At 43.4% G+C, this 12,893-nt stretch overlaps 1 protein-coding gene across 10 annotated transcripts in view; it reads left to right on the forward strand.

Annotated features, from left to right (window-relative positions):
- LOC132905207 (ras GTPase-activating protein raskol) overlaps positions 1-12,893 on the forward strand; it is a 256,732-nt gene that overhangs the window by 77,201 nt on the left and 166,638 nt on the right. For 5 of the 10 annotated variants that reach the window (XM_060956259.1, XM_060956261.1, XM_060956260.1 and 2 more), the window contains exon 2: positions 5,898-6,324. The exons of 4 other annotated variants lie outside the window; for them this stretch is intronic. In XM_060956259.1, coding sequence (XP_060812242.1) covers positions 6,090-6,324 — 235 coding nt within the window. In that variant the 5' untranslated portion in view covers positions 5,898-6,089. Of the gene's footprint in view, positions 1-5,897; positions 6,325-12,893 lie in introns of those variants that run through there. One more of the 10 variants, XM_060956273.1, reaches the window with a different exon arrangement.

Below are 12,893 nucleotides of genomic sequence, written 5' to 3' on the forward strand. Positions count from 1 at the left end.
CCTTGAAGCTCCGGGCGCTAGTCGTGCCATAAGATCGATGTTGCAAGAAACCTACGGGTCTGCGTGTTATGATTGTTAAGGTTTTATTCAGTCGTTATAGCATCGGTCGTTAGTGAACCCTTTATTTCAACTTCTCTGCGCGGAGTTACGATTTCGAATTCCTGTTTTCCGCGTCGCTTTCGCAGATATCTCGCAGCTAACTCTATCTATCGTTGAGCGTAAAGAAAAACGCGCGCGCGCGCGCGTGAAAGGGAGAGAGAATAGGGAGGAAAGACGCGAAGACCTTAGTAGGAGTCGTTTACTCTCCGTTGGAAAACCTTTGAGAAGCATCAATAATTTATAAGGTGGACTCTTGGAACGCGATCTCATCGTGGAAACTCTGGAAGACTCGACGAAATGAAGCGACTTGCTGCCTACGAGGGAGGAACGCGGGACACCTTTGGCATTCCTCGACTTTTGATTCGTCGCCGTATAATCGTGCTCCGTTAGCAGCTTTTGATCCGTCGAGTTACTGAATTTCCAGGACCAAAGTCCCTTTAACCATAGGGACGAGGGATAGTCGAACCATGGGACCGAGAAATCGCGATGTCTGCTCCCTGAAATTCGTGCGAAGAGATAAGTTTCTGTTTTCGAACATTCGAGGACGGATTACACGGCTACTGGGTAGTTTGCGGTTGATCGTGGCGAACGTCGCGTCGTGTTTCTGTTTAGTTTCGATTCCGCAGGTGTTAACCGTTAAGTTATTAGGGAGTCGGCGTAGACTGTTGGATTCACCGTGGTTGCGTCTGTATTTGCCTGCGTATGTCGTTAGGAAGTTTGCAATCCTGTCTCGAATAGAGAAAGACTTTGTTACAGAAAGTAGAATGTATCTCTTTTGATGATTGGGTTGTTTCAGCTGTTACGGTAAAGTTAATTCGATCAAAGATTTAATTAACTAATTAAGAGCGTGTCGTTATCTATACACCTACGTAGTAAAATGTTATTAAAACTATCGAGAGTTAAAAATTATTACATGTTATAAAAAGTGGAATATATAAAGCATTGGCGATTGACATTGTAAACGTAATATTACTTTCTTTTGACATAACATCTACATCCGATATTTTGATGTAGATGTATTATGGATTTTAAATTTTGGTAAGAAATTTTGCTGAAAAAATGTTGGAATAGATCAATCGTACGGTGTAAAAGTGAGAAAGAGTCGCTTACGTTTCTCCGCTACAACGTCTACAAACAAGCGTATGAGACCTCACACGGGCGAAATCGATTTCCCAAAATTCGCTGAACTCGAAACAAAGAGAACAGAGAAACGGCGATGGTCTTTGCGCGGAACAAATTACCCGACTTGGTCCGGTACACGTTTGACAAATCTTGGCTGTATCGCTGATTTAAAGAACCATTCTGTTGGGTTCTACAGTCCCGACCGGCTTCCCTCTCAGCTGATTCGATCTCGTTTCTGGTCTCTCCTTTCCGTCTGTCCTGTTTCTTCCGTGTCGCTTCCTGCCTCTCTCTTTCCCGCGTACACGGCGTAACACATCGTCGTTATCCGTTGTTACTGGCTTACCTTCTCCTCGGGGCATAGTCCGCATAACCGAGTTCCACGGCCAGATGGGGCGCGCGTTTCGCGCGAGCTGACGCGTTCCGGCGAATTTAAATCAACATTACGCTCGAACCGATACACGCCGATCGCCAACCAGCAATTAGGTAACGCAGGCAAATGTTTCGATCGCCTTCCGCGTTTCTTCTCCAACTGACCGAAACTTTGAGCGATTCGAATCACTCGCGCAATCTCTTGTTCCGAGGTTTTGCTCTCCGCTGACTTTATCGATTCCCCGATAACTTACGAGGCAATTACTTTCTTCTCGTTTGATTACTTGGAAAGTTGTTGGAAGGTTTTTATGCACTTCGTTAGCGAAGACTATGTTTCGATGGGTATTTGTGGACCGAGAGAGAGAGAGAGAGCGGAGGTTTGGAACGATAATCGGATTCGAATAGAAGGTAAAAAGGATACTTGCACGTACTTGTACTTTTCCGCTAAGTCGTTTTTTATTCGTGCCAGGCGTAAATCAAAGTAGTAGCAATAAAATAAAGTACCTTTAAATGGTAATAAACTCGATACACGTACCTCTAATTAGTCGGTATAGCAATAGGAAAGTACGGAACTAGCTTTCGGTAAGAACGGTCGTAGGGAAATTACGCGACGAAACTGATCCAAGTACGTAGTTACGATCAGAGATATCGCTACTCGATACGGGCTCGAACGGATCGCACGAATATTGCGATTATTCGACGATATTTATTTTCCTGTGTCGTCGCATGGTTCAGCCAGCGCTGCACGATCGCCGTGAATCGACGTTGGCTACCACGCGTAGCAGCCAGTCTATAACGTTAGCCGGATATGCGTATTCCTTATCGTTTGGAGTCCGCGAGGCGGTGGATCCGAGGGCGGTGAATTTGAATCGAGGCTCACCGCCACTCGTAAATCTGCCATCGGAGCAAAAAACGGGCGGAATGTGATCTTCGGCGGGCGCGCGAGCGCTTCCAAGCTCGTTATCAAGACGAGTGCACCTGGTATCCTTGTTCCTGCTGCGGATTCCCAGGAGGCCTCCATCCGATGTTTACGAGGGATCGTGGTTGTCGTAAGTAGGTACTCGGTCGTCCCTCTTTGCTCTCATCCTCGACCGTTCCGTCTGGCTCCATGGCCCGAGCAGGCGGCGATATGGTCCTCGCGGTAGCCGGAACGGATCCACTCGAGATCCTTTTCACGAGCTTCAGCCGCGTACGAGTCTGCGACACTGCCTCGAAATGTCAGAGTTCGTATACGGATATACAGCGTGTTTCGTTTCATCCTAGCTACCTCTTCTTTCGACTAAGCTCTTTTTCGATTCCTCGCCTCGGGATAGAGATGGAAACGAGTCTTCGGTGATCTCTCGCATCGGCGACGAACGTCGCTGACCGGATCGACGAGGAAGCCGGCCTAGCGTACGAGCCTAAATGGCACGATTAGTCGCGGTTCTTTCGCAGATTCTCTGCCTTTCGTACGCGTTCGAGGGTCTTGGATGACTTTGGACGACTTTGGACGGCTTTGGGCGGATTGCTTGGCTGTTTTGTCTCGATACACGAGAAATTTTGCAGGAGAAAGAACACGGAGTAGTAGCGATGCAACTTGAGAATCTTTGAGAATATCGTTATGGAAACGATTCGCCTATAACCTATTGTTATATAACCTAACCGTCAGTTTATGTTGGTATACATGGTGTATAGTGGCGCGTATATCGCCGTCGCTCTAAATGCCAAATTACTTTTCTCCTGTGTGGGAAATTTCGGTGTTCGTGCCGACGGCCAATTTCTTTCTCGCAGGATCGTTGGTCGTGTTCCTTTTGATCGTGTCGGTCGGCTGGAAAAGGCCCTGAAACGGAGGCGAAAAGAAAGGCGGGCAAACGTATTCTGCTCCGTGGTCACGAAACGATTACAGGTTCGCCCGCCAACTTCGAACTCGGATGCGAACGACCTGTACGTTGGATCCTGCTTTCCCTTTTCCTTCCACCTTTCCCTCTCTCCTTCTTTCGCTCTTGTTTCGTCGTTGCCCGCGTACACACGCGACCACGCACACGTCACGCTTCTTCGGTATTCGCGAAACCAGTTCACGTGCCGTGATCGTCGGCGTGATTGCCGCGAACCGCGATCTCGATCTTTGCACGCGTTCCCGCGTCCTAGCTAATCGTTTTTGGCCGATCGATTCGTGCCTATGTTGCTAGATCTCTTTTGCACGGAGATACGTGCATCGCGATACGCGTACGAGATAAATAAACGAGTATGTTCCCAATAAAACGTGGGAACGTACTCATCCATCTAATTTCGTATCGATACGATAGATGTTGATCGTTTTGTCTTTAGTTGGAGATATTTCTTTCATTCTGTTACACGTTCTCGAGCGGAGATTTCCTTTTCGCAAGAATATTACGTAGTTTTTACTTATCGGTTACGCAAAAAAAGCTATTTAAAAAAAATAGAAAGTTAAAAATACTAATAATTTAACAACAAGAGAAAAGACAAGAGAAAAACAAACTTTCCCGCACCTCCTTTTACGTTTTACTGTATACTGTACTCTATACCGTTGTAGCTTTCACGCGAACAACGAAATTCGTTTCCGTGCCTCGTACATCCACTTCGTACGAAAACAGATAGTCGTTAGCGACCAAAGTATCGTATCGATGCGCATTTTCTTCATAACGAGTGAACCTTATCGTTATTGTAAAAACAATTTTAAACGTTCGAGACGCTATCGAAGCTAGTTCACGCGTTCTATCCAACGTAGTCTGTAAAATACACAGGAAAGATTTGGTCGATTAAATTTCTCGACAGGAGAATCTTTTGAGAAAGAAAATCATATTTCATTGAAAATCTCCAATTGAAAATTTTAAATGTTCTTTCGACGAAACGGTCGCGGGAGCCAACAGCCGTGTGTATGGTAATAGATTTTCATCGTGCGAAGCTGCTTTGGTATGCAAGTTCCTCGCACACCGTTATCCTTTTTCATTGAAACTGGTTTTTTCGCTTTTGCATCCGTAGTGGCGGGCTCGGCTGGCACAGGAAGCGGACCGTGTAAATATGTGTAAACAATTTATCGACGTAAGAGCATGCCACGTTGCTGTCGCGATATATCCCGTCCACGAACATCGAGTAATTAATGTCCTCTTGGCAGCTCGCGTTACGTTACTTTGCGGGATTCGGTGAAAAGCGAATCTTCGCGTTATGAAGATGAAACGGATCGATAGATTTCTATTTTAATTAAATTCGAATTTAATAGATATCGAAATTAACGGTAGTTTGATAATTCGTTTAAAAAACCTGGTTTCGAATCAAAAATATCGAAGAAGGAAATTCCCAATGTTAAAATACTGAAAAAAGGTGCACGATTATTCGTATAATATAATGAAACACGGTTAGAAGAATCGTTAACGAAATGTTATGCACGGAATATTATGCTTTCCTTCGTAAATTAGTTGGGTTTATCGAGCGAATTCTTGGAAGGAAATCATCGCCGTTTTCTCTAAATGTAGCTATTACCGATCGTTTTAATTTATTCCGTTCACTCGTGTCGTATTCTACGTTTTGGTCGGTTTGCTCAAATCTGTTCTCGTCAATTTTGTTCTCGAGCCAAAGAAAGCAAAATGCTCGGAGCTGCTTTGGCTCGTCCGGCCGACAAGAGTGCTTACTCGGTGTTGTTGGATAGGTCATAACTCTCGTTGACATGTCGCGCGGGGGATGGACCAAGAACAGGCAATTAATTACAAGCTCGCTTAATTAAAGAGGGTCTTTGCGTTTCAGACACGAGAGCTCCACTTTCAGAGCTGTGGCATCGCGAGTGCACTTGGTTCTCTCCTGTGTCACGGACGTAACTTTGATCCACTTTGTCTGTCTTTCTATACTTCTTTGAAAACACCGCTATTTTTAAAAAACTTTTATTATTGCGCCGTTCTTCAGAATCATTTTATCCACCGTTTCGTCGAGAGATCGTTTCGTCCACCCTTTCCCTAAGAAACAATCAAACGACCTAACTCTACTTTGTAAATTTTACGTCGCAGACGTTTCGATTATACTCTTGTACGGCCTCCTTCTCTCTAAACTCTTCGATCGATGCGGCGATTAAAAAAAAAAAAAAATAAAATAAAATAAAATAAAAGTGACGATTGCTACAGGCTACCGTTGTTATTGAGACAGCAATTCACGGCGACGGCAAAATTAATTTACGCGAACGGCGAAGCAAGTCTGTAATCGAAAGCGTTCTGGCGGTAACTATGCCGTGCAAATGGAATTTCGATATGCCTCGATTTACTTTCGACGCGTTTAAATCGCGTATCTCACGAGTCCGTGCCGTGACCATGTGCTTTCAGTTTCTGACTCGAAAGCAGCCGCGCAACGGCACGCTGTGCCGCGACCAATGATGAATCAAATCGCTCGCTGAAGTATTCAAAGTATCTCTCGAATATCACGGTCGACTCGCAGAGCTACCTACGATCGAGTGGCGCATAAAGGAAGCGCTCGAACGCGTGTCCGTCAACGCTTTCGGCAAGAATCGTGGAGAAATGGCGTTGACACCGACACGTTGCCGCGGCGGAGGCGGCGAGAACCTTCCGGAAGACATCACGAACGAGGACGAGGTGGCAAACTCCGGTAATTTGGAGCCTCTGAGCGATTCCTGCGGCGAGAGCGACATGGAGGGTCTCGATCTCTCTCTGTTCGAGCCGCAGGTCGACACCAGTTCCTGGTGCGATTCCCGGATACACGCAGGCACTCTTCATATCCTGGTCCATTACTGTGGTAAGCTCTGGTATTTTTCAACGCACCCCGTTTCGCGTTGAAGCCCCTTTCGCGCAAACAACCGACGATCATGCCGACTACGAACATTTAAACTCGTTTTAATTAAAACTTGATTTTCACGCGTTAGGCGCGAATTGGACGAATGCGGTTCTTTGCAAGAAAACAAATTTTTCCCCGTCCAAAGTGTTTGACGCGTAGATAAGATTCGCGAAAACAGCTTCTTTTGGAAGAAAATTGGTATTAGCGAGTCGAGAGTATCTGACAAGTAGAACTTTTTTTAGAGGAACGTTGATTTTACCCCGTCGAAAGCACTTGATCGGTAAGTTAAACTTTTCCTTTCTCTTCTTCCTCTTTTTGCTGGATGAATGATTTTTACGCTTGGCGGGTACCTCCATATATAGAGAAAATGTAGTCGTTCGAGCAGCGTGGCCAGCGAATTATCCTTCGAAAGCCAACCAAAAACGATAGCTCGAAATCGATTTGCGAATACGCTGTTGGACGTAGGCTATTGCCAGCGATAGACTCCCGAAGGACGATTACGGCGATCGGTACTACTCGGTACTCGTTACAGGTTTAACACGATATCTGCCAGCTAGAAAACGAGAAGGCGGTGTCGGTCGCGACCTCACCTGCGAACCTAAGTATATGTACATTACCGTATATATCTGCGCGTTCGATGCACTTGCGCTATTATTTCTGGTCCGCGGGCCAACCGTTGCTATTAACATACAATGCCGGCTACGATACCGAGCCACTCGCACACGAATATTCCTCGAGCGTGATTTACCAGCGCGAATTAATCTGCCGCGTTAAATGAAAATCCGAGGAAGAGAGTGGCACGTGTATCGTGAACGCGCGGCTGCGTGGGTGCCCCGCAGTCTGTGTAGGGAGTCAAACGCATCTGGAAGATGGGATACCACGGATACAGAAGAGATCTCGGAATTTTTTCGAGTTATGTAACGAGAATGTGGCTCGGATCTGGCGAGATTGAACCACGCTAGCAAGGGGGATATTTGCGTTGCGAAACGTTTACATCTGTGTGTACGTTGGATGCGTGCAGGATGCTGAAACGGGTTGTGTTTGGTGTTGCGGTGCGTTTAGAATATCACGAGTTTTGTTTCGATGAAGTCGTTAGTGAGATGACTTCTGGCGTGGAGTCTTGGTACAGCGTTTTAGCAGTTGATTTGATGTTTTTCGTTTCTTTTTTCCTCTTTTCTTTTCTTATTACAGGAGTTGTGTAGTACCGTGTAGAATTGCAGATAGGTGGTAGCCGGGCCAAAACGTAGCTTCGAAAAGATGAAAATGGAGGAAAATGTCGTCGATTAAACAAACACGGATGCCTAGTTATCGGTTGCTCTTTCGTACCGACGAGATAATTCTCTCGCATTAGCCAACCGTAATTTGCGCGTTATTCGTATTTTCGTATCACTTCGCTACCGCATACCGGCACGACCGCGAAGAAAAACGAACACTCGCGAGGATCGCAAGAACCAGGATCGGGAAAGAACGGTTCGAGTGATCGATTCTCGGTGGGGACCAATTAAATCGTGATTCAGCGTGGATGTAACATGTAGCGCCGGCAGGAACGCTGCCCGCAGATATAATCTCTTCGATCGCAATAAATCGATGTAGGTAAATAAGTCGCGTCCTTTCTACCACGATCCGTCCTCCTTTCTCCTTTCATTACGCAGTTGCACGCGGACAATTTTCTTCTCTACGCGTCTCTGTATACGCGCTTTGCCGGTTGCTCGAGGTATCAAGAGTGTAACGCAGGCTTCACGAGTCGAACGAGTATGTAGTATGTAGTATGTAGTACGTAGTACGTAGTGGTAGTGACCGTGCCGGGTAATCCGGTCGTTCGATCTGAGCGATCGCGTTTTATTTAAAGCCTTCGCTTCTTCGTAGAATCTGATCAATGGGAAAAGCTCTGTTTACGTTGGACGAACGACGAGAAGGGAACGGATTGATACTTTCTTGATATTTCCTTGCTCGTGAAAGAGTTCGCAATACTATATATGTGACAGCGGTCACGGTGGACAGTCAAGACGGGAAATCTCTTACGGATTGCGAACGAGGAAGTGACGATGAGTTGGACGCTTTAAGAATAATTCTTAATCGATTTTCTTTAATCGATCGACTGTTAGCGATAAAATTGTACAATTTATTTTGTTTTTATAATGCAACGCATGGATGTTGTTAATTCATCACAGCTAAGTGGTTTTCGATCAAAGGCTTCCACATAACGATTTATAAGATTGACACCGAGTTCAAAATTCAACCGATTTATTATTCTATCGTAGCGATAGTAGATAGAAATCAGCAAAGTTCCCCTTTATTTACTCTTCTAATTTTACCGCGTTATGTGAAATTTTCTCGATGGTCTACTTTAGAATTGTTTATCTTTTAAGTTAATCTGTCAGCATTATCGTCGTTATTACGAGTTTTTATGTAACGTTCGTGAAACATTTTTATTATAAATAGCTTCGTGAGCATAAATACACGTGCCTTTTTATTACGTGTTCGAAACGACGACTTCTAATTATAACGTACGTATCGTCAGATATTTAAATTCATTTTCGTATTTTACTCTTATTTCATATAGTCATCATCGAAAAGTTATTGTTTTGCACGTTCGTGGAGAGGACAAAATTGGAAAGATAAATCATAGAGAGATAGAATAGACGATCGACTCGTCCAACTCCATTAACCGAGCTCGTATCACGATATTCAGAAACTTCATTTCCAACGTGGCAGAAAGCGTTGCTCTCGTTATAAGTCTAGCTTCGCACCGAACGAAAAGGTCGATGTCGAGCTCGTTCGTGCGGGTAATTAAAAACGTCAGTGCGATAATTATGGCGTCGCCGTTGAGTGATTGCGATTTGTCTTCGCAATGGGAAGAACCGATTCGAACCATTGTTGATTGTCTCCGGAATAATTAGTAAACTTGAACTTGGCTGGATTTGGATGGGATAGAATGCAATTAAAGTTCCAGTTACGAACCGTGAAATATTTTTATGTTGGTTCTCACGATTTGTTCGACTTTTAATAGAGTTGTTCGCTATAGTTTCTAGCGTCAGCGTTGACCGAAACTTTCAAAATTGCAAAAGTTTTTAAATAATTGAAAAGTTTTCGATATGATAGACGAAATCGCGATTATCTTCTAAAGAAAGATAAATCTATGTCGATTTGTTACATCACGTTCTAAGATCGTATGAAAACTACGTGTCTGTAAAACAAGAATTCAATGTAATGTAATAATCGATGTAACGTATACGATCGATCTATGGTTGACAAAAACTTTAGATGTGAAATTAGAACGCTTCCTTTACGATAACTTATATAATACCTGCTTTACGCATGACGTATCGAACGTATGACATCTCTAAGACGGTCTTGTGACTTGCAGAACTTTGAATTATGCCGACGATATTACGTACATAGATCGGAAACCAGTTCGAATGCCACGTAAACCGAGTAGCGTTTCACCAACACGGACGAACATTATCGCAAAGTCGTGTGTCTTATTTAACTGCTCGCTTCGAGTCTGTATTTTCAGATCGGAGAAATAGCGACGACGTTCGCGTTGCTCTTCTTCGCGGTGGCAGATATCCGATATCACATTATCCGTGATCTACCAATACTTGAAATAAATCGAACTGACCCAAATTCTCGGATTTAACAACTTTCCCGAGAATTTTCCACAAGCTCTAATTCCATCTTGGATTTTCTGTTCCATTTCTCGTAACTGTTACTCGATAGAAACCACAGGACGAGTACTCGTGATCGTTACATTTGCAAAAGGTTCGTATATTTTTATCGTAGTTATTTTCCACCGAAAGAGGCGAATGAACTCGCGTATATCGAGCGTCGACGACCAATCCTCTCTGCCATTGCACCGAAATAACAAATGCTTCGGATAACGCAAAAGAGGTTGTATACCTGTTGAAGTTGATGATCAATTTCAAGTGGAACGTACATTTAGATATGTACAGGTACACGTACACGTACGTGTGGTTTCAGATATACGAAGATATATGGTATGAGCGTGATGCGATATGCGGTATGCGTGTGATAATTGTAAGAGTGCGGTACAATGAAAGAGCGAGTGGATGAGTCAGTCAGTGTCAAAGAGTAAAGAGTAAAGAGCTAAAAACGATGGAGTAGCTGCCAAGAATTAAACTGTAACACCAGAACAATTTATCGTTAGATAAAGCGCAGGATTTCGCTCTCGTTTCAACATCGATTAAACTTTATTTAAAAGTTCTAGACTTCTAGCTTTCTAGGTAAAATTAGGTTCCTTGCTTTTTATATAAACGATCTTAAAAAAAAAAAAGAGTTTGCAAGTTACTTATACTCGCTAGGATAATAGATATTCTGGAATGGATATTTAAGCGCATTGTACACGTCGCGGGTGTATGTGCGCAGTGGAAGATAAAATCTATTGTTTTTCAAGTATGACTGTGCACGGAAACAATTAGCACTCGGTCGTAATTGTACAATACCTGCGTGGAATAAAACTTTATTATTTGTATTTTTAATATGTATATGTACGGTCGTTGGAAGGTGGCAAGAATAATACTAATAATAATGACAACGTAATTGGTTAGTAAGAAGTAAAAAAATAAAAAAAAAATAGCAAAAGTAAAAGTCGCATCAAATTAAGTAAATTTCACAGAACGGATCTGACACTCGAAAACGAGCGCTCTGTCAGGAACAGTATTCTCATTTTCCACGGCATATAAATATGCAAATATGCGTATAACTGTTTTCTAAGCATATAGTATATTCACAAAATGATACATTTCGATATCAAAGTTGTTTGTATTTTCTCGCGATGTAACGCACATCAAGAAAGACAAATCGACGTCTTCGTAAAATTACTTACCGGATGAAACAGCGATTCGTTCGATTACAGCGCGTTGCTCTCGTTTCGAGTATGAGCCCGAATGTGGCGGATTGTCGTTGCAGTCGCAAGTGCAACGGGAACACATGCTTTTCTAATGGAAGTGTCAGCTGCAGCGATGTATAATTTGCGCTTCACGCAGGCCAATATCATCCGGTTTAATTTCTTCGTTTAATTGTTTAATTATTTATTTCATGGGATCGTTAGTCCGTTTGCGTCGCGTATAATCACGTCCAAAAGCCTACGATGTAACATTGCTCTTATCGTAATTTATTCTAATTTATCAACAGCTTATGAACTTAAATGTTTCCTCTATCTTCAAAAGTTTCTTCCATTTTCTGTTGGCGGATAATTTTAATTTTTGATATTCCATTTTCCATGCAATTACATATTCATCGTGTAAACTTATATAGCACGTATAATCTTATCAAGTTGTTATACAATTTTGTGGAAAGAATTTGTGAAATGGCGGGATGTCAGAGAACGAGTAGAATGGAAAAATTCAATTACTACCCTAACAGATTTTAATTATTCGTAATTTATCCGTCGTCGATGTGCAACCACCTCTTCAACGTATGAAAAACGTATTCATCGCGGAAATGATAAAATTCGTGATACGCGTCGCGCACACGCGGATCCGAATATGTAGAAATTTCAAGAGAGCTTTTCACGTAATCCGAAGAGAGGTTCGGAAGGATGAATCTAGCGAAACGAAGTCACGCCAAGAATTAATTATTCGAAATGAACGGCACTCGCCGATGGCGGGTCCATTAAAAGCAGGAAATTGTTCCGGGCTTAACGTCCCGTTTATGACGGGTATATTTTGACCGTTTCTCCATCTACCAAATCGGCAGTAAAACACGAGTCGCGTACTCGTTCTTAGGGCTATCTGTTACGATTGACCAGCGTAATTGACAGTATAACCGTCCATAAATTGTTTTCTAGCGCATCCCTGTTTTTTATCCTTCGAATGCGCGATCGTTACCGCGTAATGTCGTTGCATGAATATAATTAACAACGCGTTAGCGACTGTTCCTTCTTCCTGTATGCAATTATCCTCGTGCAACCTATTTCACGATTAATTTGCATCACTCTATGGCAAACAACAGCCGTGCAGCTCGGTTCAAGGAAATCCTGTCCTTTTATACGTATCGCCTTTTACGTTTCATCTCTTCCTGTAAAACGTGTTAATCTTGTAATTTCAAAACTCCGAAGAGCCTTTAATCCTTCGTACAATCGGCTTGTTCGCGAATGGACCGGCCAAAAAAGAACGCCGAGTCGAGGAGGGCGTGTAAAGCCGATCTCGTTGATATCGCGAACTGTACGTGATTTCCTATGACACGACGGTTTAATGCGATAGGAGGGACGATAGAAATGCAGATACGATCGAAAGCAGCAAAATTGAACAAAACTGAACTGGTTTAACTGTATTTGCTTAAGCATAACGCTTCGCGTTTAAGCACGCCTGTTATCCGTTAAGCGTGATCGATTTTAGCGTTACAGCTGTAGCGACGAATTCTCCGTTTTCTTAATTTTCCAATCAACGTCATCTTGAGAGTCGCTACCGTTCTGTCAAGTGCTACATTCCTTGCGTCCATTCACTGGGCGAGGGTGGACCGATACCTGAACTGACGCAAGGTGTTCGATCTTTTGGAAGCGTCGCCAC

The sequence above is a fragment of the Bombus pascuorum genome, chromosome 3 (genome assembly GCF_905332965.1).
Source record: "Bombus pascuorum chromosome 3, iyBomPasc1.1, whole genome shotgun sequence".
Classification (NCBI taxonomy): domain Eukaryota; kingdom Metazoa; phylum Arthropoda; class Insecta; order Hymenoptera; family Apidae; genus Bombus; species Bombus pascuorum.